Source organism: Eumetopias jubatus, unplaced genomic scaffold (genome assembly GCF_037043125.1).
Source record: "Eumetopias jubatus isolate StellerSeaLion01/CBP00866 unplaced genomic scaffold, mEumJub1_p1.0 scaffold_1, whole genome shotgun sequence".
NCBI lineage: Eukaryota > Metazoa > Chordata > Mammalia > Carnivora > Otariidae > Eumetopias > Eumetopias jubatus.
The window spans coordinates 217316112-217340200 of NW_028274807.1; the positions used below are offsets into that span (position 1 = coordinate 217316112).

At 62.2% G+C, this 24089-nt stretch overlaps 1 protein-coding gene and 1 long non-coding RNA gene across 3 annotated transcripts; both read left to right on the forward strand.

The window, feature by feature from the left end:
• The first annotated feature begins 1522 nt into the window (after window positions 1-1522).
• BTBD2 (BTB domain containing 2) lies at window positions 1523-21501 on the forward strand. The gene is made up of 9 exons (XM_088018650.1): window positions 1523-1956; window positions 13378-13497; window positions 16237-16393; window positions 17415-17520; window positions 17612-17809; window positions 19542-19734; window positions 19866-19953; window positions 20097-20243; window positions 20440-21501. The coding sequence occupies exons 1-9, from the start codon at window positions 1532-1534 to the stop codon at window positions 20599-20601; spliced, it is 1596 nt and encodes a 531-aa protein (XP_087874776.1). The 5' UTR covers window positions 1523-1531; the 3' UTR covers window positions 20602-21501.
• Window positions 3728-7515, forward strand: LOC114226223 (uncharacterized). Of its 2 annotated transcripts, XR_003612708.2 has the most exons (3): window positions 3728-4292; window positions 5077-6061; window positions 6945-7515. It is a non-coding gene; the product is annotated as an uncharacterized LOC114226223 (long non-coding RNA). The 2 variants fall into 2 exon arrangements; XR_015766842.1 differs by having other exon boundaries at window positions 5077-7515.
• Window positions 21502-24089: the final 2588 nt, after the last annotated feature.

Genomic DNA, 24089 nt, shown 5'->3' on the forward strand with positions numbered 1-24089 from the left:
GAGTCTGCTTCTCCCTCTGACCCTCCCCCCCACGTGCTCTCTCTCATTCTCGCTCTCTCAAATAAATAAATAAATAAAATCTTTAAAAAAAAATCCAGTGGCCAAGGCTGCTGATGGGAGCACATCCTGTGAGGTGGGGCTGGGAGGTGTAGAGCTGCAGGATGCCCCGGGCGGTGTCCTCATCCCCAGGGTAGAGGTTGTCCCCAGGGGAAGAGCACTGGCTATCAATGGAAGGAAGCCCCTGAAAGGCTTTAAGCAAAGGCTCCAAGACACCCGATTAAATTTGGTGGAGATTGGATTCTAAAGGGTAAGGAAGAGTAAGTGGTTGAGGCTGGGGGTTGTCATGAGAAGCAGGGGACAGTGCAAAATTAAAGCGTGGAGTCCCTTGTTCCAAAATTATTACAAATCTCAAGATGGTGACAGCAGAGCATTAAATCAAACATGGGGCCCTGGATGACCCCCTGGGCTGTGTGCCCGATGAAGCTGGCCGTGGCAGGATCCACGAACAGAGGCCCCATTCAAGGTCTGCTTTGGAGGTAATGAGCTGATCAAGATTTGGGCAGAGACTGGACACTGGGTGGGATGTCTTGCCTGTAGCTCTCCTAGGTGTCACTGGGCCATGCACCCCTGCCCCCAACGAAAACCCCTTCTCCATGGGAATGACCAGGCTGAGACGCTGGTGTGTGTGGGCGGGTGTCTCCCAGGCACTAATTAGATGCTACATTGTCGCAGATGTTATGGAAGTGTGTCCTGAAGTCCTGTGCTCAGGTAAGGGCCAGAGGAGAGCCTCATGCCCACCTTTGGGGATGGGTCTGTGCTGGGGCCTTGACCTCTCTACCCAGCCTTCTGGCCACCCTGATGTGGCTCCAGGACCTGGAAGAGGCACTTCCTGGTATTCATCTTCCTAACTGCTGGTCACTGGTCCGCGTCCCTTCTTCTTCCAGGAGCGCCGCCCCCAGGCTGCAGCTCCAGGTCTTGACCCCCCCACCCCCGGTTGCGCAGGGAGCCCGGCTTTATGCTCTCCGACCTCCCCGTGTCCCCTCTTCAGGGCATTGGGGTACTCTGACACTATGAGTGTGCGTAGCAATTTGGGGGTTCCAGCCCTGTCTGCACTTCCCATCAGGTACCTGGCCCAGAAGGGGGCTCATTTCTCCTCCTCTCCTCTCTCCCCACCTCCTCCTCTCCCCTGCCCGGCCCCTCCCCACCCCTCCGCGACCCCCTCCCTCTCGCCCCGCCCGTCTCCCCGCCCCTCCCGTCTCCCCGCCCCCTCCCTCGCCCTCCCCCCGCCCGCTCGCCCCCTCCCCTTCCCCTCCCTTGCCTTCGTCCCTCCCCTCCCCGCCCCTCCCGTCGCCCCGCCCCTTCCCCTGCCCGCCCCCACCCCTTCCGTCGCCCCTCCCCTCCCTCGCGTCGCCCTCCCCTCCCCTCCCGTCTCCCCTTCCCTGCGTCCCTCCCCTCCTCTCCCGTCGCCCCGCCCCCTCCCCTCCCCGCCCTCCTCCCGCCCGCCCCGCCCCGCGGCCGCCGCACCGACAAGATGGCGGCGGGTGGGAGCGGCGGGCGCGCGTCGTGCCCGCCGGGGGTCGGCCCGGGCGCGGGGGGCGGCCCCGGGCCCAGCGCCAACGCCGCCCCCGCCCCCGGCAACGCGGCCGCCGCCGCCGCCGCCGCCGCCGCCCCGGCCCCCGCCGCCCCCGGGCCGCCCCCCGCGCCCGCGCCCGGGCCGGGGCCGGGGCCGGGGCCGGGGCCGGGGCCGGGGCCGGGCGCGCAGGCCGCGGCGGGCGGGGAGCGGGCGGCCGAGGAGCCGGGGGCGGCGGCGCTCCTGCGCGAGCCCGTCTACAACTGGCAGGCCACCAAGCCCACGCTGAAGGAGCGCTTCGCCTTCCTCTTCAACAACGAGGTGCTCTGCGACGTGCACTTCCTGGTGGGCAAGGGGCTCGGCGCGCAGCGCATCCCGGCGCACAGGTGGGCCGCCGCCCCGGGCCCTGGGATCCCCACCCCCCACCGCCCCATCCCCAGCACCCAGCCACTCCAGGAACCCGCCACCCCTCAGGACCCCTGGCACCCACTTTGCCGCCGTCCGGTGACCCTGCTGGGCCCCCGTCCACCCCTCAGCCCTCTGATGCTCGCCATACCCTGGCCTTGGGACCCCCACCTCTCCGTCCCCCAGCAGACTCCGGCCACCCTGTCCAGGATCTCCGGGCACAGCCACCCCCACCACCCTGCCCCAGGGACCTCCTGCACCAAGTGCCCCATCCTTCCCCGGTGGTGACCTCCAGGCCCCCACCAGACCCCTGCCTCTTGAACCCAGAAGCCCAGACTCCTAAACCACATAACCCCCTCAGCGATCCCAGTTCTGTGACACCCCAGCCCCATGTCCGCCCTGGCCTCCAGGCCTTCTCTCTGAAAAAGGGGGCATTGTTGGCCCAGGTCCGGCCCCCCCCCCCCCCCCCCCCCCGCCAGTCTCCAGGATGCAGCCCTCAGCCCCCAGGGCAGGGTGGGACTGATGTCAGACTCCCGGTCCGTTCCCCATCTCTCTGACTCTGCTCCCCGATGCACTCCAGGGAGCTGGGGGAGGGGGCCTCACGGGGAGGGCTCCATTGGGGGAGGGGGGCTGGGGGTTTCTTGCCACTGACCTGGAATGTTCCGCAGCCTGCTGTGAGTGGTCCTCCCTGCCTTTCTGACACGTGGCCTCTGTTTAACCTGTGCCTTTGAGATGTTTCTTTCTGGCTTTTTCTTGGTTATTTACGTACGACTGGATCTAGATTCCTGCCTACAGAAGGTTCCAGGCTTGTGGTTGGGTCCCCAGGACCTCCCGTGGCTCCTCCCTCCCCTGTGTGTGTGCAGCCACATGGGCCTCACCCCCACCCAAGCCTGGAGTAGGGGGCCTGATCCCAGAAGCAGCCCCCCACCTCGGCCTCCCTCATGTCCACCTGTGCTCCTCAATACTGCTCAGCCCAGTCTGGCCTTTACAGCTCCCCCTCCCCCACCCCCACCAAGCTTCAGGGAACACATGGAATGAGCAAGGTGAGGCTGCATGGGCTCCTGCCCCCCTGACTCAAGCCCTTTGGGGATGGGGCCACGTGGATGCCGCTGGAAACCCCACAGGGAGGGGGAAGGGGGACCTCAGGGTTTCTGCTTCAGGGGAGCGAGGGGGTCCCCCGGGCACCACTAACCTTAGGACATGTACTCGACTGTGTGTGGCTGTTAGTGGTGAAGAAGGGATGAGGAAGGTGGGCGTGGGGCCCCCCAGAGAAGTGGGGGAAGGGTGTGGCGCTGCTGGGCTCGGGAGAATGGCTGGGAGCAAGGGCTCTGGTAGGAAGGCCAGCCCGGCGTGGTATTTAGTGAGCTTTTCTGAGAGCAGCAGGGAGATACAGGGCCCTGGGAGGGGGTGGCAGGGATCCGTACCCTGAGCAAGTGCTGAGCAGGGCGAGGGGGAGGGGAGACCTGGAGACCAGAGGGGCTGGGCACGCAGCAGGGGCAAGGGGGCACTGTGGGCCAGAGGGACAGTCGGCTTTGACGGGGGGCCTGGCTGTGGATGGAGCCTGCAGGCGCTTGGTGAGGACCATAGAAACAGGGCTCCTCTCCCTGGTGCGGTGAGGTGGCAGCTTGGTAGGGGAGGGAGAGCGGGGGCTGCGGCGGGGGGCCCCCCCGGACCCTGGCTCCAGCATCGGAGGGAAGGACAGAGTGGTGGAGGTAATGGGGCAGCCTGGGGGGAGGGGTGTGGATGGGGCCGGTTAGTGCTTGGGAATGGCTGTGGGGAGCCACCCTGAAAGTGTGGTCTGGGATGCGGCTCTTCTGGACATGCTGACATTCATATTCACCTTCAGGCGGGCCCACCCACTGCACCCGTGGCTTCTCACACTAGTGGCCACACGAGTCCCAAGTCCCCAGGGAGCCCGGCCCCCGGCACACCTTGCTGGTTCCTGCAGGCATCGGTCGGGGCCCCAGGGACTCCCTGGGTGTGTGTGTTTGATGTCCAGAGAGGGTCCGGGGCAGGCCGAAAGCACTTTTCTTGTCCCATTTACCCTGGTATTGATGCCCCACCATTTGGCCTTTACTGATAGAAGGTTCTAGTTCTTTTTCTTTCTTTTCTCCCTTTGGGTTGTGATTTCGTACAGATTGGTGAAATTTTACCTGCAGTGATCAGGTAGATCACTGCCCAGCGAGTGGCCCTGGGCTTTCTGTGCCTTAGTTTCCCCACCTGTGAACTGGGACTGACCACTCGGATGCCTCCACCCCAGGACTTCTGGGAGGATTGACTTGGTGACCCAACCGAGTGCTTATCACAGCGGTCCAGGGTGAGCTTAAATAAAGGTGCGGACATCACCCAGGGCGTGAGGCAGGCAAGTCTAGAGGCTGAATCCGAGTGCGGAGCGTGGGGGAGGTGAGGCTCCGTACCCCAGAGCCCCGGTGGTGTGTGCGGGTGCTCCCTGCCTGGGCCCAGGCCCCAGGCCCCAGGAAGTGATGGTAACCCCACCGTAGGGAGACCTGGCACACCCCACCTGGGCCCAGGGGTCAAGTTCAACTCCAGAGTGATGTTGAGCGGCCCGTCAGGGACCCCTGTTGGGACAGGACCAGAAGGGCACCCCGGCTCTGTAGTTCTTCCCCAAACCCATAACCCCAGTGTCGTGGGTTGAATGGTGGCCCCCCAAAAGGTGTGTCTTCATCCCAGGCCCTTGTACCTGTGAGTGGGACCTTTTTTGGAAAAAGGGTCTTTGCAGATGTGATTAAGTTCAGGGTCTCGAGATGAGATCATCCTGGATTATCTGGTGGGCTCTAAACCCAATGACACGTGTCCTCCTAAGAGACACGGAGGAGAGACAGAGGAGAAGCCCCTTGATGACCATGGAGTCAGGCACTGGAGTGCCGTGGCCAGAGGCCGGGGGACCCCTGGGGTCCTGCGGAGCTGGAAGAGGCAGGTCGGACCCTCCCCTGGAGCCTCCCGAGGGCCCTGCCGCACCTCCGTCTGGGGCTTCTGGCCTCCGGGACTGGGAAAGGATGAAATCCTGTTGTCGGGAGTCGCCCTGCGTGTGGGGCCTTGTTAGAGCAGTCGTGGGAAACCGAGATCTCCAAACTCCACAGGAAAGCAGCTGACAAGCCCGGATCGGGGACACGCTGTGGGACACCTGGCTGGGCGTCCAGGAGGCTGTCAAGGTCACGAGAAACAAGGACAGGTGGAGATGTTGCCACACGCTATGGGCTCTGAAGGAGGTGATCAGATGCCATGTGGGGCCCCAGGTGGTGTCCTAGGGCAGAGAGAGGGGTTAGCGCCAGAACATGGGCACCACTGCGGTTGAGGCCGCCTCCAAAAAGTGGGGACTTGAGCGAACACCTGCCTCCCCCCCGCCCCCCGGCGGGCATGGGCTCCGGGCGCAGGCTGACCCGGGCTGTGGGGCAGGAGGGCCGGCATCCGTGCAGGCTGAGGAGCGGGCCCTGGCCTCTGGTCCCGAGGCTCTGCCTGGCCTTCACCCTGTACGCTTTTCCCTCTAAGCTCCCAATGACGGGCACCCCCCTGGTGGTGGTCATGGCCTTGCTCCTCTCCTTCCCTGCTGCCTTCGGAGCCCCAGGAGAAGGCCTGGCATGCAGTAGGTGCTCAGTAACTGCAGGGCATCGACCTGCCCGAATCAGATGTCTGCTCTCCCTTGCTGGCGGGCTCCGCGGAGATGCCGCGGGGCTCAGGGTAGGGCGGCCCTTGCGAGCGATCCGGGCGCTGCCGCAGTCAGTATCGCAGACGCCCGAGCTCATCCGTCTTGGAGAATGGAGCAGAGAAGGCCAGCAAGCGGAACGGTCTTTCTGGGGTCTCTCCGGGCATTGATCCGTGTTCTGCTACAAGAACATTTTTTGATGACTCTGGCTTTCCGGTATGTTTTGAGAACTGCTGAGGCCCTTGTTCCCAATTTTATTCTTTGTCAAGACTTCTTCAGCTGGTCGCACATTGACCCTTTTGGCATCGATGGCCCCACCCGTCCCTCGGGCCCCCCTCAAACAGTCACAGACACATGGTGCTGGCGGGAAGCATCTCTGTCCCTCCACGGCCGACATTCCAGCCCGGCATCAGCCAACTTAGGTAAACAGCCTCCGTTCCCCGTACTTAATTCTGCCCAGCAGGACAGGTGTAGACAACACATCAGTGAATGAACACGGCCATGTCCCAATAAAACTATTTGCAGAAACAAGGGGTTGGCCAGTTTGCGGGCCCCTGGGCAGACTCATGGTTCCGTTGGATCTCTAGAATCAGTTTGTCAAGTGCTGAAGGAATTTACTGGGGGGACGGGTCCCCCAGCGATACCAGGCTGCGGAGAGCGAAGGTTAGGGTACAGAGCGTATCTGGGAGCAAGATCTCTCTCCATTTGTTCCGGGCAGTTTTTGTGTTCCTAGGACAGTTTCGTGGTTTTCTACATGTGGCTTTTGCACATTTATTGCTGATTTTGCTCACTTACTTTTTTTTTCTCTGTTGTGAATAATCTTTGTTATATTTTTCCAGCTGGTTCTTGCTGGGAAGCTGTATGTTTTTTGCATATTTATTTCTATCTGATTTGAGCGATTTCTGTCCAAGCCCTTGTTCATGTTAATAATTGTTCAGTGGATTCTGTGGTCTGGCACTGTCCGATACTTTCCTGTGATGATGGGAATGTTCTCGATTTATGCCGTCCAGCGCTAGCTACACGTGGCTACTGAGCATTTGAATATAGCTGTCATAACTGAGGAGTTGAGTCTTTCATTTTTTAAAAAGATTTTATTTATTTGAGAGAGAGAGCAAGCACGAGCGGGGGGTGGAGAGGCAGAGGGAGAGGGAGAAGCAGACTCCTCACGGAGCAGGGAGCCGGACGTGGGGCTTGATCCCAGGACCCTGAGATCATGATCTAAGCTGAAGGCAGATGTTCAACCGACTGAGCCACCCAGGCGCCTTCTTACTGCACTTCTGACCACAGGACATTGCTCCCTAACAGGTGAGAGCAAGGAGCCTTTGTGTTTTGTGTTTTTCATCGACAAATGGGACCACGGATGCTGGTTTCCGACGGCTTCTCTCAAGTTTCTCTCGATTCCCTGCTTTCAGAGGGTTTCGTGAGTGTGGGTGTGGGGTGCTCCCAAGCCCTTTCCCCGGAGCCTGGTCCGGGTCCTGACAACTGTCTATGTGGAAAGTGTGCACCGCCGTGTGGCCACCGCCCCCTGAGGTCCCCCCGCCCACTCGCTGCCATCACCGGCCTGCCTTCTGTCTCTCCCAGTCTGCTGTTTTTAGAAATTTCATGTAATTAGAGTGATACAGCATGTCATCTTCAGTCTGGCTTCTTGAAAGTTTTTGAGGGGTGCCCGGAGGGGCTCGGTCAGTTAAGCGTCTGCCTTCGGCTCTGGTCGTGATCTCGGGGTCCCGGGATCGAGTTCTGCGTCGGGCTCCCTGCTCGGCGGGAAGCCTGCTCCTCCTCCTCCCCCTCCCCCTGCTTGTGTTCCCTCTCTCTTTCCCTCGCTCTCTGTCTCAAATTAATAAAATGTTTAAATAAAAGAAAAAGTTTTTGAGATTCATCCACGTTGTTGTGTGTATCAGTACACTCAACCCTTGAACCATGTGGGGGTTAGGGGCGCCGGCCTCCTGCACAGCCAAAAATCCACATGTAACTCCACCCCTGAGGCCTCACCCACTGAGAGCCCACTGGGGACCGCAAGCCTCACCAGTGCACGGACGGGGACGCTTTATGTATCTACCGTGTACTGTGTTCTTAGAACCAAGAGAATCGTAAGGAAGAGAAAGGGCGTTTTGAGTCCCATGCTGCCTTTACTGAGAAACATCCGCCGGTGTGTCGACCCGCACTGTTCAAGGGTCAGCTACAGCCCAGTTACCTTTCTTTTTTTATTTTAATTTTATTTATTTATTTGTGGCGGGGAGGGGCAGAGGGAGAGGGAGAATCCCGAGCAGGCTCCTCGCTCGGTGCAGAGCCCGATGCGGGGCTCGATCTCACGGCCCTGAGGTCATGAAGGAAGCTGAAATCACGAGTCCGAGACTTTTTTTTTTTTTTTAGATTTTATTTATTTGAGAGAGAGAGCGTGTGAGCAAGAGAGTATGAGTGAGGGGCAGAGGGAGAAGCGGGCTTCCCGCGGAGCAGGGAGCCCGATGCGGGGCTCGATCCCAGGACCCCAGGATCACAACCTGAGCCGAAGGCAGACGCTTGGCCGACTGAGCCGCCCAGGGGGGTCCCAGCTCAGTTACGGTTACTGCTAAAGTTACTCACGCAGTCACTGAATTCAGCTGCAGGGACGGACCGTGGTGTGTCCACTCACCAGCCGCTGGGCATCCGGGCTGTGTGCGGTTTCCAGGCTGCCGTGTGCGCTGGGGCACGAGTCTGTGCGTGGACACACGGTTCCTTTCCTCTTGGACAAATACCTGGGAGCGGACCCTTGGAATTGGGGGTAACTCTGACATTTGACAGTTTAAGAAAGCGCCAGCCTGGGGCGCCTGGTTGGCTCGGTCGCCTGGGCGTCTGCCTTCGGCTCAGGTCGTGATCCCAGGGTCCTGGGACCGAGCCGTGAATCGGGCTCCCTGCTCCGCGGGAAGCCTGCTTCTTGCTCTGCTGCGCCCCTCACTCATGCTCTGTCAAATAAATAAAATCTTTAAAAAAAAGAAAGCAAGCAAGCGCCAGCCTGCTCTGCGGTGCATCCGCACCGCCTGCCCCGCGTACTGGCCTCGCGGCTGCCCTGCTCCCCCCTCCCCCCATGTCTGGGAGAGTCTGCCCACAGCTGCTATCCCTTCTGAAATGCCTGGGGGCTTCCCTTTGGGGAGAGGTTTTCAGGGGCTCATTCTGTGCTTGCGTGTGTTCCGAGCGTCTCCGGGAGTCCGTCCCAGCTGGTTGCGTCTTCCCAGGACATCATCCCTTCATCTAAGCTGTCCCAGTTTGTTGGCATGAAACTGTTGGAATTCTTTCATCTTTAGGGTCCGCAGTGACGGTCTCGCCTGCGCTGCTGATTTTGTGGCCTGTGTCTCTTCCGTGGGCGGCGGGTTCTGGGTGCCCCCCTGCGCCCGGGCTCACGAGGTCCTGCTGTCCCCCTGTGGGCTTCCTTCTCTGCTTGCGGTGGGTTTGCTCCCCACTGTCTGGACGCCTGAGGCGGGAGCTCCCCTGGCCGATCCCCAGGCTTTGCCTCGTGGATTTGCCACGTTTGCTTCTAACGGCGCCTCTTTCCTCGTGGCGGGTGGTGTTTCCATTTTCAGGCCAGCCGAGATCTTTTCTCCTTTGCCGCCCGTTCCTCCCCCCCTGGGTTGCTTCGAAGTGTGTTCGTTTCCAGACATTTGGGGATTTCTCAGATTTCCTCTGGTTGTGGATGGCTAATTCCTCTGCAGAGTGTGGTGTGGCCGACGTCAGCCCTGGTCGTGCGTTCACCTGGGGACCGTTCCGTGTGCGCGTGGAGGGTTCGGTCAGGCCGGCGGTGACGGGTGGGCCGCGGTCTGTGCGCCGCTCTGCCAGCCTTCGAGAACAGTCCAGAAGCTCCAGCTCTGGTGGTCCGGCTGTCTCTCTCTCCCTCAACGCTCAGTTTCTGCCTCGCGTATCTGGGGAGCCCGTTGCCAGGCGCGTGCTCATCCATGACTATTCCCCGTTGCCGGCGCACGGCTCCCTGAGCCCAGGAAACGTGCATCTCCAGTGAGGGCCGGATCCTGCCGCCCGTCGGGTGGGATTCACGCCGTCTCTGCGGGCTGTGCCTTCCTCATCCCCCGGGGCCACTCCCGCGGTGTGGCTGGATGTCAGGCAGTGGCCTGCGTCCTTCCTGGGGCATCGTGGCCAGAGGCCTGCCACCGCCGTCCCCTCCAAGTGGCTCTCCCCGGGGGACACCGCGAGGCTCTGCGCACACCCTGTGTCTTCTCCCTGTCGCCCCAGGCCGTCGTGCTGGGGGTGGGGGTTCTCCCCGCGCACGGCTGCGGCCCAGGTGTTTGCTGGTGGTGCTTTTCCGCGTCCGTGACCGCGTCTGCGTCCGTCCGCTGGATTCTGCGAGGAAGTGCGGTCCCTTTCCGTCCCTGCGCTCACGCAGTTAGGTAACTCCGTCTTTGTGGCCGAGGGTACGCGTACGTTATGCAGTATGCGTGCGAGGCTGTGGCTCGTGCCGTCCCAGGTTTGGCCGTCCTGCATCCTCCTGACGCTTCCCCGTCGCGCTTGGAGCGTTTCTTTACTTGCTGGCCCCACGAGACACTCCAAGCTCGTCTTGTCCTTTCCCCGCTCCGGCCCCGGGGTCCGCCGCGTCTCCAGGGAGCTGGTCCCGTTTGTTGGTGTGGGATGTAGACCCCAAGCTCCGGGCGCTGGGTGTCCCCTCGCTGCCGGGCTGCCCATGCGTGGAGCCGCAGGATGGTCCCCATGCCTCTGCTCCAGGCCAGCACCCCGGAATCCGCGCCCCTCCCACACTTGACACCCTGTGCCCTCGGCAGGGGGCCCCGGCTCGCACCGTCCACCACACGCCTGCTCCGTGGCGCCGCCCAGAGCACACGACTCTCCGCTCAGGAGCCACACAGAGGAAGTGCGGGGCCGCGGCCCCTCCGGGCAGTGGGGTCCTCCTGCGGGATGTGTCCTTCCGGGTCCGGCTCCTCTCGCTGAGCCCGGTGTCCTCGGGGTCCCTCCGAGTCGTGGCAGGTGTCGGGGTCCCTTCCTTCCGGAGGCTGGAGCGTGTTCCCGCGTGGGGACGGACCGCGCCGTGTGTATCCTTCATCCACGGACACGCGTGCGTCCCCCTTCTGGCCGCTGTGACTCGCGCTCTGTGAACACAGGTGTGCAGGCCGTGTGGACGCGTGCGCTCGTCTCTCCCGCACGTGCACCAGGCGTGAGCTGCTGGGCCACGCGGCCGCTCGGGCTGGGCCAGCAGAGGAGCTGCCAGACGGTTCCCACGGCGGCCGCGTACCTCGCGCTCCCGCCGGCCTCGCCGCGGGTCCTGCTCTCTCCGCATCCGTGTGGCCCCTCGGCGTGGTCTGCATGGCTCATCCCAGCCCTCTGCGTGGGGTGAGGCGGCGTCCCCCGGGGGGGCAGATCGGGGCTTGGAGAAGACCGGGTGGCCAGCCAGGCGGGGAGGGGCCGGAGGCGCGAGGGGTGTGAGCAGAGGGCCCCGGGGGTGCAGATGCCCCTCAGACACGGCAGTCTTGCGGGGGGCGTGGGGGCTGGCAGCCTCTTACTGCGGCGCTGGAGCCCATGTTCCGGCGAGAGAGTGAGGTGCTTCCCCCAAGCTGGAGAGGAGGACCCGGAAGGCACTTTATCTAAGGAGCGCGTGTGGGGGTGCAGTGAGGGGCCTGGGGCCGCCGAGGATGCGGGTGAGGCTGGCTGCGCTTGGGGCAGGGCCCCAGAGGCGTTTCCTGTCCCCGTCCTGGGGCCAGACGTCCAAGGCCGACGTTTCATGGAGGCTCCGGGGACGGTCCTTCCTGCCTCTCCCAGCTCCTGGGGCTCCAGGCATCCCCGGGCTCATGGCCGCGTCCCTCCCATGTCTGTATCTGTCGCCACGTGGCTTCTCCCTGTGTCTGTGCTCAAAGTCCCCTCATGAGGACACCAGCGTGGGACTAGGGCCACCCTGCTCCCATATGACCTCACGTGAACCGGTCACGTCTACGAACACCATTTCCAAGTGAGGTCCCATTGCGGCTTTCCGGGTGGACATGACTTCTGGGGGAGGCTGTCCTCCCCACTTGGATTCCCATCTGGTCCCCTGTCTCGGGTCTGGTCCCCAGACATGCTCAAGCCCCGTGCACACGGCGGTCCGAACGAGGGCCTGGGAGGCGCGCCCCTGGATGGCGGGGAAGGTGGGAGCTGGGGAAGGAGGTCCTTCTCCCCGTTAACATTTGGGGGCTTCCCAGCCTGGGGTTCGCTGGGAGCCGTGGGCAGGCTGGGAAGGAGAATGTGGGGGCCGCTCTGAGCCCCGCGTGTGTCACGATGGGGACCCCCAGGAGGGGGTGTGACGCAGGGCCTCGCGGACCCGGGGACGGGTGCTCTGCGGCAGACGGGCCGCGGGGTGAGCCCTGGAGACTGCGGGTGGACAGCACAGAGCACGGAGCAGTGCTCCGGCGGGGGGGGTTGCCGCTGCCTCGGACGAAGGCTGGGGGGGCGCCTCTCTTGTCCTCGCCCACTGGGCCTTCCTGTCCTTGCGCTGAGAAGTCACGGGCAGGTGGGTCCCGCACGGTCATACCACTCTGGATGAACCCTTCGGCCTCACGGCTGCCACCTCCTAACGCTCCCCTGCGCTCCTACCGTTCCCCGGGCCCTGATGCCCTTCCCTGGGGCCTCACCCCGCTCCAGTGTCCCTGCCAAGCCTTCCCTGACTCTCCTCCCATCACAGGCTTACGTGCTTCCTGCCCCACAGTCAGGCTGTCCATGCACTGGACCTGCACCTGCCTCCCTCCAGGACGGCCAGGACCCTAGTGCCCACAGCCTGAGCACGGGGGTGTGTGCATGGGGGGGACAGCCACAGCCTGAGCACGGGTGGGTGTGTGTGTGGGGGGGACACCCACAGCCTGAGCACGGGGGTGTGTGCATGGGGGGGACACCCACAGCCTGAGCACGGGGGTGTGTGCATGGGGGGGACAGCCACAGCCTGAGCACGGGTGGGTGTGTGTGTGGGGGGGACACCCACAGCCTGAGCACGGGGGTGTGTGCATGGGGGGGACACCCACAGCCTGAGCACGGGGGTGTGTGCATGGGGGGGACAGCCACAGCCTGAGCACGGGTGGGTGTGTGTGTGGGGGGGACACCCACAGCCTGAGCACGGGGGTGTGTGCATGGGGGGGACAGCCACAGCCTGAGCACGGGGCTGTGTGTTTTGGGGGGACACCCACAGCCTGAGCACGGGGGTGTGTGCGTGGGGGGACACCCGCAGTCTGAGCACGGGGCTGTGTGTTTTGGGGGGACACCCACAGCCTGAGCACGGGGGTGTGTGCGTGGGGGGACACCCGCAGTCTGAGCATGGGGGTGTGTTTGGGGGGACACCCGCAGTCTGAGCACGGGGGTGTGTGTTTGGGGGGACACCCGCAGTCTGAGCACGGGGGTGTGTGTTTGGGGGGGCACCCGCCGTCTGAGCACGGGGGTGTGTGTTTGGGGGGGCACCCGCAGTCTGAGCACGGGTGTGTGTGTTTGGGGGGGCACCCGCAGTCTGAGCACGGGGGTGTGTGCGTGGGGGGACACCCGCAGTCTGAGCACGGGGGTGTGTGCGTGGGGGGACACGGGGGACCTGCTGTTGCTGGGCCGGTTGCATAGCCTCCCTCCTGGAAGCATCTGCCACTAGGATATTCTGGGCCAGCATCTGCTGGGGCACCGGCTGGAGCCGCTCCCCGAGCACCTCCTGTGGGGACACATGGGGCCCCGACAGCCCCCAGACTGGGGTGCCGGGAACAGGCGGGGCCGCATGGAGGGTAACCGGGCTCTTCTCTGACGCCAGGTTCGTGCTGGCCGTGGGCAGTGCCGTCTTCGACGCCATGTTCAACGGGGGGATGGCCACCACATCCACCGAGATCGAGCTGCCCGACGTGGAGCCGGCCGCCTTCCTGGCGCTGCTCAAGTAAGACTTCTAGATCTTTCCCGGAGGCCCCCACCCCGTTTTCATTTTTGTATGTTTTTAACAGACGTAATTTTCAGACGGACAGTCCACCCATTGGCAGCACACACTTCAGTGGTTTGTAATGTGTCCACAGCGTTGGCGACTGATTCCACACCCCGTCACCCCACCCCCCCCCCCCGGCCCCCGCGAGCCCCCTTCCCGTCCGCGGATGAGCCTGTTCCGGACGTGCCACCCACGCGGACGCACACCCCGCGTGGCCTCCGGTGTCCGGCTCCCTCCCTGCGCGTCGTGGGCTCGGGGTCCGGCCCCGGGGCCGCGCGTGCAACTCCCCGTTCTCACCCGTCGTGGTCAACGGGTTGTGGAAGAAGTAAGATAATGTGAGAATGTTCAGTACCAGCTCTAGCGTTTTCTTCTTGAGCCTCAAAATTCCCTCAAGCGCGTTAGCATCAGAGCGGTGAGCACCCAGGGCGGGGGTGCGCCCTCCGAGCAGGGGGCAAGCGAGGCTGTGGGCTGGCGGGGCTCTGCCCCTCCGCTGAGCACAGGCCTCTCGCTTCCAGAAACACCGGGGGTAAATCACGGCGGGGAACTTTACAGACTGTCCCAAACAGTTAACATTTCTTTTTAAATGCAGAGTTTATTTTTTCTCTTTGATTATAAAGATGGCACAGACTCACAGGGGGAGGAGAGAGAGAGGAAGGAAGGAAGGAAAGGAAACAAACGAGCGTGCAGGACGGGAGGAGCCGCCCCCTGCCGCGTCCGAGGCCGCGTGGGTGCTCCCCTCCCCCGCCGTCCGCAGCTCACTGGCAGGCGGGGCTTGGTTCCCGTTGGTCCCGTCGGCGGACGCCCCTTAATGCTTGGCGCGGTCTGATACGCTTGGACGCTTGGTCCTGTGCGCCACTCCCGGCGTCTTCCCGAGGACAGGTAGCACTTTGGGGAACAATCTCAGGGATTTGTCATCGTGTAACTTCTCAGGTTGCTAAGACCAGCGGCGGATGGGCTCCGTCCCCAGCACTCACCCTGCGGCTGGTATTGTAAAAGCAGCCGGACTATTTGTAAACGATCGGGGAGGGGAGGCTGGGAGCCACTAAAACCTCAAGTACAAGAACAGGTGACAAGAACAGGTGACAAAACCATGATGAGCTATCACTTCATACCCACCTGGGCAGCTATTACGAAAAACACAGAAAAAACAAAAGAAGATAACCAGAATCAGTGAGGAGGGGGGGATTGGGACCCCCGTGCGGGGCCAGTGGGGTTGGGAGACGTGGCCACCTCTGCGAGACAGGAGTGAGGTCCCCCAAGAGGTTTAAACGTGGAGTCACCGTGTGACCCAGCAATTCCGCTGCTGGACGTCTCTGTGAGAACTGAGAGCAGGGACTCAAACAGGTCCCCGCGCACCCGTGTTCACAGCAGCACGATCCTCACGGGACAGACACAACTCAAGTGTCCGCCCCTGGGTGCAGGATAAACACCACGTGTCCATCTACACGCTAGACGGTTAACAGGGACAGACCCCGAGGACACTGGGCTCAGGGAGAGGAGGCAGACCCCACTCCCAGGAGGTCCCCAGAGGAGTCCCGTCCACAGAGACGGAACGGAGAGGGTGGCAGCGGGGGCTGGGGCAGGGGCTGGGAGTCCGTGCTTCACGGGGACAGAGTCTCAGTTTAGGGAGATGGAAAGTTCTGGAAACGGAGGGTGGGGGTGGTCGCATGACACTGAGGCATATGCCTAAAAATGCTTACAGTGGTATTATTTATGCTGTGCATGTATTTTTTAAAGTGTCATTTAAGTAATTTCTAGCCCCGATGTAGGGCTTGAACTCCCAACCCTGAGATCAAGAGTTGCATGCTCTTCCGACTGAACCAGCCAGGCGCCCCCTTGTTGTGTGTAGTTTATTGTAACTTTAAAAAAAATAAATAAAAGATGTTCATGAGAAAACAAACAGGTGACCGGTTGCAGTTTGCCGAAACCCTGGCTTAGATTGAACTCAGGTGGGGTGCTGGGTTCCGCCCTCTGGCTCCCGGTTCCCAGCACTCCCGCTGAGCTGCTGCCCCCAGGGCTGACGCTGTCCTCCTCGCTGGTGTGTTAAGCGGCCGACCCCGTCACAGGTGCGCCCACTGCGCTGCTGACCTCGGGTCCGGGGTCTCCCTGACCCCAAAGGATTACAGCTGCTGATGTGGGAGGCTGTGTGGGGGCTTCCAGCACATTCTCGGGAGACCCCGGACTCGGGCACAGCCTTCTGGGCCTTGCTCTTGCTCTCCGTGCTGCATCCCGCCGGCTTCGGCCCAGGGTTCTCATCTCTCCACCGCCTTGTTCTGTAAAACTGACCGTACCTCCACGTTCCCAGTGCGGCGATGGTGGTGGTCATAGTGCCTGGTTCAGGCTGGCCTTCCTGGTCCTGCGACGCGCCCCGAACTCGCGGAGCCTTGCAGCCACGTGGACGGCCGTCCCACGGCAGATGCCACGCAGCTGCCTCCAGGGGAGTCGGGGGGCCTTCCGCGTTGGTGCCCTGGCACGGGGCCGTCCCACCAGGAAGGAAGGGGCCCGCCGCATAGACGCGTGTTTCGGTGGTGGAGTGTGGGTGGGATGGTCTCTGGCTGGCCTTGGTGGGTGATGGTCTTTGCCAGGTCATAGGGCAACAGGCGCTGGTTCTGGAAGGCTCCTGGGGCTGGGCTGGGGGGGCAGGGGCTGGAGTGATGTCTGCCAGCCGGGTCTGACGGTCCTAGCGTCCTGTCTTAGGTTTCTCTACTCGGATGAGGTTCAGATCGGACCCGAGACGGTCATGACCACGCTGTACACAGCCAAGAAGTACGCGGTGCCCGCGCTCGAGGCCCACTGCGTGGAATTCCTGAAGAAGAACCTCCGGGCTGACAATGCGTTCATGCTGCTGACGCAGGTGCGCGGGGGCGGGGCGAGGCTGCGCTCGAGCGGGGACCAGGCGAGGACGCCAGGGTGCGGGGGGTGCGCGGGGCCGGGGCAAGGACGGGTGTGCTGGGACGGCGGGGGGGGGCAAGTGAGGTCAATGGGACCCGGCGAAGACGAAGGCGCGCGGGGCCGGGCGAGAGGCGGGTGCTCCGGAGAGGGTACAGGTGCGCAGGGGCCGGGCGAGGACACGGGATCGCGCGCGGGAGAGGGCGCGGGTGCACGGGGGCTGGGAGCGCGAGGCCTGTGAGAACGTGGGTGTGCGGGTGCGGGGCGAGGATACCGGTGCGAGGGGTCCGGCGGAGGCCTGGGGCAGGGGGACCAGGTGAGGATGACGTGTGCAGGGGCCGAGTGAGGATGGAGGGGCGCAGGGAGCCGGCGATGACGCGGGTACGGGGTTGGTGCGCGGGGGGAGGGGTGAGAGTGCGGGGGCGGGGCAAGGAGGAAGAGTGGATGGGGGGGTAGTGGATGGGGGGGGGTGGTTGGGGAAGGTGAGGACGCTGGGCCGGGCGAGGAAGCGGGCGCGGATGCAGTGGGGGGCGGGTGGGAATGCGGGTGCATAGGGGCGGGGCAGGGGCCCTGAGACTGGGCGCAGGTGCGCGGGGGCGGGGCAAGGATGCTGCTGTGCTGGGGTTTTTGGAGGTGGCCTGGCCCCGGGCCAAGGTGGGGGGCAGCCCCGATCGTGCTTCCTGCTCTGTGTGGACGCAGTGCCGCCGGCCTCCTCTCCGGGCTCCGGGGCTGGTGGGTCCCGGGGAACCCCCCCCTTGGGTTGCCAGATTGAGCAGCAGCGGTAAAGAACTGTTTGGCACGGCGGTCTCCCACGCGCTGTCCGGCTGTGGAGGTGCGGGCCCTGTGGGCCTGGGCTCCGGGCCGCGGCTCCCTAGTCTGTGTGGGCTCCGCGGCCCGCGCCGCCTGAAATTCATGACGAGGTGTGACCCGAGGGGCGTCCGGGGCCCCTGCCTCGGGCCGTGGGTTGACGCACGCCCTCTCGCCAGGCGCGCCTCTTCGACGAGCCGCAGCTGGCCAGCCTGTGCCTGGAAAACATCGACAAGAACACAGCCGACGCCATCACCGCCGAGGGCTTCACCGACATCGACCTGGGTAAGGCCCTGGGGTGCGGGGGCGCGCAGCTGCCGTGGGGGGGGGGTCTCCGAGAGCCCGCGAGGCCGCTGAGCCGGTCCCGTCCCCGCAGACACGCTGGTGGCCGTGCTAGAGCGGGACACCCTGGGCATCCGGGAGGTGCGCCTGTTCAGCGCCGTCGTCCGCTGGTCCGAGGCCGAGTGTCAGCGGCAGCAGCTGCCTGTGACCCCCGAGAACAAGCGCAAGGTGCTGGGCAAGGCGCTCGCCCTCATCCGCTTCCCGCTCATGACCATCGAGGAGTTTGCCGCAGGTAACGGTCAGGGGCCGGGGACCGCTCGGCAGGAGCACGACCCCCAGGGACCCCAGGTGTGACCCCGAGCCAGCTGTGGGCAGCGCGGGTGGGCCTCTCTGCCGAGGATGCCCTTGCCATGTCGCGTGGACAGCGTGGAGCGCATGTCTGTGTGTAAAGACCCAACGCCCCACAGACGCCACCCGACGGGCGCCTGGGTTCCCTTCCCTCCGTGTCCGAGTGTCTGCGCGCGCGCTGGGCTCCCACGGGCCCCCGGCTTGGGTTCACGTCCTGGGGGCCGGGCTCTGGCGTCGGCATCCTCGACAAGCCTGTGTGGGCTGGGAGGTGGCCGGGCCCCGGGCCAAGGTTGGGGGGCAGCCCCGACCGTGCTTCCTGCTCTGTGTGGACACAGTGCTGCCGGCCTCCTCTCCGGGCTCCGGGGCTGGTGGGTCCCGGGGAACCCCGCCCTTGGGTTGCCAGATTGAGCAGCAGCGGTAAAGAACTGTTTGGCACGGCGGTCTCCCACGCGCTAGCCGGGACGCCCTTCTGCAGAGTAGTTGTCTCTGACGGGAAGTTCGGGTCCGGCTGTTCCGTCCGTGCCCGGATCGCTCATTCATCGGCCGCGTAGTGAGTGCCTCTCGTGTGCGGGGCCACGGGGGCCTGGGCGCTACGGACCGGGGCCAGGTGGTTGTCAGGGGGCCAGGAGCACCGATGTCCCCAGAAGTGGCCCAGGGGGCCCGGGGGCACCCGGCTGTGACAGAGCCGCGCTGTCCCGTCCCCACACCCATGGCAGTCTTGCTGGGCCCCTCCCTTCCCAGCCTGGCTTGCACCCCCAAAACCGCTCTCCCGGAGGTCCCCCTGCCCACGGGGACGCTCAACCCCCCGGGGCCCCAAGCCCTGCAGGTGCCATCCGCTCACCCTTGGCGTGGAGCCTCTGCTGCTTCCTGTGCCCCCCACTGCCCCTTACCCCGCCTGTGAGGGCCCCCCCGGGCCGCCCTTGCTCTGCCCGAGGTCACTGGGAATGACCCCGTGTGTGTCCTCTGGGGTCGGGCTTCCTGGCCCTTCGTCACTCAGCATGTTTTAGAGAACGCCCCTGCTTCTATGTCCCACTGGAAAATACCAGACGAGAGAGAAGTTGGAAAAAACCCCGCCCAGCTGAGTGCGCCACGGCCGCGGTCTGATGTATTTTTCTTTCTGCATTTTCTATGCAGAGATTAAAGAGAACCATGGTTAACACCGTATTCCACTTTGTATCTTCCTTACTCACCAATAGCTGTCCCCACGGGTCCCTCGGGGCCACCCTGTCCTGAGCCCCAGGCTGTCACCAGCCGGAAGAGGCCAGCTCCCAGCGCTCGCCACCCCCTCTGCCTCTGGGTTGCCCCCTCCCGGACCCCCCTCTGGATCAGGGCCTGTCTCGCGAGTCCCCCCCTTGCCAGCTGACTGCTCCTCCTGAGCCTGGGCAGGGCGGCCGCTCCCCCCTATTCCCCCCCCCCCCAGGCCGCTGTTTGCCCGGCGACCTGGGGCCGGGAGGGGCATGTTGCCCCGGGAGCCAGTGAATCGGACGCCCCCCCCAAGTGCCAGGGCCGGGCTGTCCTGCCCCAGGGTTGCCCAGACCCCCCCTCGGCCCCGGGCGTCCTCACCTGAGATGCCCGTGCGGTGCCCTCGGAGGTTCATGGCCGCCCTCCCTGCCCGCCCTCCCCAGCCGCCAGGCCGGCCCCCACTGCAGCCCGACCTCCGCCCCCTGTGCCCGCAGGGCCCGCGCAGTCGGGCATCCTCGTGGACCGCGAGGTGGTCAGCCTCTTCCTGCACTTCACCGTCAACCCCAAGCCGCGTGTCGACTTCATCGACCGGCCGCGCTGCTGCCTCCGGGGAAAGGAGTGCAGCATCAACCGCTTCCAGCAGGTGGAGAGCCGCTGGGGCTACAGTGGCACCAGCGACCGCATCAGGTGGGCCCCCGGGCGCGGGGCTGGGGGAGCTGGGGAGCCGGCCGGGCACGGGAGGGGGTGGGGGCCCCGGCGGGAGGGTGGCAGCCGCGACGCTCAGCCTTGGCTTAGCACCTCCTCTGTCCGCGGCTCAGGTTCTCGGTCAACAAGCGCATCTTCGTGGTTGGCTTCGGGCTCTACGGCTCCATCCACGGGCCCACGGATTACCAAGTGAACATCCAGGTGCCCACCCCGTGTCCTGCCCCCCATCAGCCTGCTCGTGGGTCGGTCACAGGCTGGATTCTGTGCGGCTCGCCCTCCGTGGGGTCCTGCGGTGGGGGGGCGCGGGGGGCCCTGGTGAGCAGCACCCGCTCCCGCCCCCACAGATCATCCACACGGACAGCAACACAGTCCTGGGCCAGAATGACACAGGCTTCAGCTGTGACGGCTCCGCCAGCACCTTCCGGGTCATGTTCAAAGAGCCGGTGGAGGTGCTGCCCAACGTCAACTACACGGCCTGCGCCACACTCAAGGTGTGCCTCTCCCTGACCCCCGACCCCGTCAGGCCCCCGACCCGCAGTCACGGGGCGTAGGGCGCAGCCATCGCCACGGGGGGGCTGCCACCCCGAGGCCCCCAGTAGGACACCCTCAGGAGGGGCTCTGCCGCCCCCCGCCCTGCTGGGGCCCCGGGGTGCCTGACTGCTGGGACCCCCCTCCCCCCTCCCCCAGGGCCCGGACTCCCACTACGGCACCAAGGGCCTGCGCAAGGTGACCCACGAGTCCCCCACGACGGGGGCCAAGACGTGCTTCACCTTCTGCTACGCGGCCGGCAACAACAACGGCACGTCCGTGGAGGACGGCCAGATCCCCGAGGTCATCTTCTACACCTAGGCCCCCGGGCCCCCGACGCCACCTGGTGCAAGGAGGCCGCCCCCCGTCCCAGGTCATGTGTGCGCTCTCTGCCCCGTTTCTGGGCGTCAGGAGAGGGTCACTCCCGTGGCAAGCCTGGCTGCCTGCTCAGAGGAGCCGGGCAGGGGCTGTGAGACTGGCCCCTAGGACTTGGGGCGGGGTGGGGGGGGGGGCAGGGCTGGCCTGGACCCGCCCTGGGCGGAGGGTCCGCTGGGTCCTTGGGCGTGGGAGTCGTGCACGCCATCCCTGAGCTCGGGGCTGCCCGACTACAGGTTCCAGACAGGATCCTGTCTCATGTTTGTCCGCTCTCAGCGCACATGGCAATGCGTCTTGGATCCCCACTCCTCGGGTAGGAGGCAGTCTGTGGGGGCACCCCTAGTGCATTTGCTTGGGGTCTCGGGTTCTGGCCTATTCACTGGGGATGCTTAGGCCACCCCAGCCCCGGTCCCCAACACACTGGCCTCGGCCCACCCCCCCCCCCCCTTGAGGTCCTGCAGGCTGGCTTTCTGCCAGGCCTGGGCCCACCCAATGGGCCCAGTGAAGGGCCACCCTCTTCCAGCCTCTGCAGCCACGGGCATGGATCACAGACCCCGTCTGCCCGGGCAGTGCTGTGGGTCCGCCGTGGTGGCCAGGTCCTCGGCTGGCCCGCCTGCCCCCCACCTTGTACATACTGCAGCCCTGCCCCACCCAGCCTCTGAGTGAGCACTCTGGCCAGAGGTGCTGGAGGGCACAGCCCCTCCCCCAAGTCCTTCCCGCCTCCCCACCATGTGTTTCCACCCCAGTGATTCCTTCTGGAAACTGTCCTCCCCAAAGCCATGGAAGGTGTGCTCTTCTCACACCATACCCCCAAATGATTTTTTTAAATAAAGGAATGAAACGTAACCACCCTGACCCGCGTGCTTCTTCCTGTTGGAGGTGGTGGACAGGAGCCTGGCAGCTTTGAGGTCTGGCTCTTCTCTCTGCAGCTGCTTCCCCCACTGTAAGACTGGGGGGCCTAGGGAAGGGCCTTCTGCCCATGTCTGGAATCTCAGTCCCCTGACGTAGACGCCCCCGCCTTGGGGCATCCAGTAGCGTTGGGGACCCTCCCCATGCCCTCTGTCCTCTGTACAAACTTCTGGTTTGCGCATCGTGCCCCTGCTGTCCAGCAACGGGGGACCCCAGGGAAGGCTCTGCCCGTTGGACCTGGGGCTGGGCTTGGCACACAGTAGGTCCCTAGGCCGTGCCTGTGCAACACGGGTGACCTGACCCGGCTTCCCTGCTCGGCTCTGCTCCATGTGTCAGGGAATCCCCAAGAACAGGCAGAGAGAGAACAGGGCCTGAGAGCTAAGAATTTTCCAAAATGAGTAAAGACCTCAATCCATACATTTAAAAATCTGTGACACAAAGTGAGATTAAAAAAAACAAACTCGTGGGGCGCCTGGGTGGCTCAGTTGGTTAAGCGACTGCCTTCGGCTCAGGTCATGATCCTGGAGTCCCAGGATCGAGTCCCGCATCAGGCTCCCTGCTCGGCGGGGAGTCTGCTTCTCCTTCTGACCCTCTTCCCTCTCGTGCTCTCTCTCTCTCATTCTCTGTCAAATAAATAAATAAAATCTTAAAAAAAATCTTAAAAAAAATAAAAAAATAAACAAACTCGCATATACTCAAACTGCCAAAAACCAAAGGAAAAAAAAATCTTAAAAACAGGAGAGGGGCGCCTGGGTGGCACAACTGGTTAAGCATCTGACTCTTGGTTTTGGCTCAGGTCATGATCTTGGGGTTGTGAGATCGAGCCCTGTGTCGGGCTCCACGCTCAGTGTGGAGTCTGTTTCTCCTTCTGCCCCTCCCCTAAGTCATTAGCGCACACTGTCTTTCAATAAATCTTAAAAAAAAAAAAAAAAAAAACCACCAAACTAGAATTCTCTGCCCTTCAAAAATGAAAATAAAGCTAAATGAAGTTAAAAGAAAACAAACAGCAAGACGGGGGACCAAAACTCAACTATGTCACTTACATTAAACGTATACAGATCTAAACACTCCAAGTAAAAGATAAAAACTGTCAGACTGGATACAAAACCAAAACTAAACTAGTTCCTAATTACCAGAGTCTCACTTTAATTACAAAGAAACAGAAAAACTGAAGGCAAAGGGTGTTAAGTTTCACTATGCAAACGCTAACCTTAGAAGAAAGTGGGCGTGCCTGCATCAGTATCAGGCAAAGGAGGCTGGAGGGCACCAAGGGCTCCTGGAAGTGTAGGACATCTCAGCGATGAATGGGTCAACTCGATGGGAAGAAAGAACAGCCCTAAGTGTATGCACCATAGCACGGCTTTGAAATTGCTAAATCCAGAGTCAACAGAACAAAACGGAGAAACCTCTGATCCTAGTTGGAAACGAACACCATCACACCCTCTCAATGTGTAAGATTTCACCTGATCAGCATCTGTAGAATGCTGCACTCTGATGGCAATGGAATCAAACTGGAAATAAATCATAGGAAGATAAAAACATGTTTACATAAATATAGGCTAAAAAGCCATACGGAAATTAGGAAATATTTTGAACTGAACAATCATCTCATTGTACTATTCCAAAATTGTAGGATCCTGTTAAAGTGGAATTGGGGAAATTTATATTTTATGCACAGATTAGAAAAGAAGAAAGTTTTTTTTTTTTAAGATTTTATTTATTTATTTGAGAGAGAGAATGAGAGATAGAGAGCACGAGAGGGAAGAGGGTCAGAGGGAGAAGCAGACTCCCCTGGAGCAGGGAGCCCGATGCGGGACTCGATCCCGGGACTCCAGGATCATGACCCGAGCCGAAGGCAGTCGCCCAACCAACTGAGCCACCCAGGCGCCCAAGAAGAAAGGTTTAAAACCAAAGGTCTAAGTTTTCATCTTAAGAAACGAGAACAACAGCAAAGTCGATCCCCAAAATGGGAAATAAAATGCTGAGACCAAAAATGAAGCAGAAAATGAATGAAATACAAAACAAACCATTAGCTGGTTTCTTGATGGAATCCTAGCAAAAACATTTTTTTTTAAGAGCGAAAAAGCCAAGAGCGATGTCAAGACTGAAAAGGGGACAGCACTACAGACCCTACAGATACTGAGGACACAGTAAGAGGGGTTATTTCTGGTTAGGATATAGACAGTCACGGCAGACTGTAACTTTGGTTTAAAAAAGACGAGAGATGCACTACGGAAATCACATATAGGTACAGCCACTATTGCAAACAGAACTGGAGGTTCCCCAAATAATTTAAAATAGAAATATACAATGCAGCAATTCCACCTCTGGGTGTACATCCAAAAGAAATGAAATCAGTATCCCAAACATCTGCACTCCCACGTTCAGTGTGGCATTACTAAGAAGACATGTAAATGAAGTGTCATGGCGGATGAATGAAGAAAATGTGATATGTAGTGTGTATTATACACTATTTATTTATTTATTTATTTATTTATTTATTTAGCTAGCTAGCTAGCTAGAGA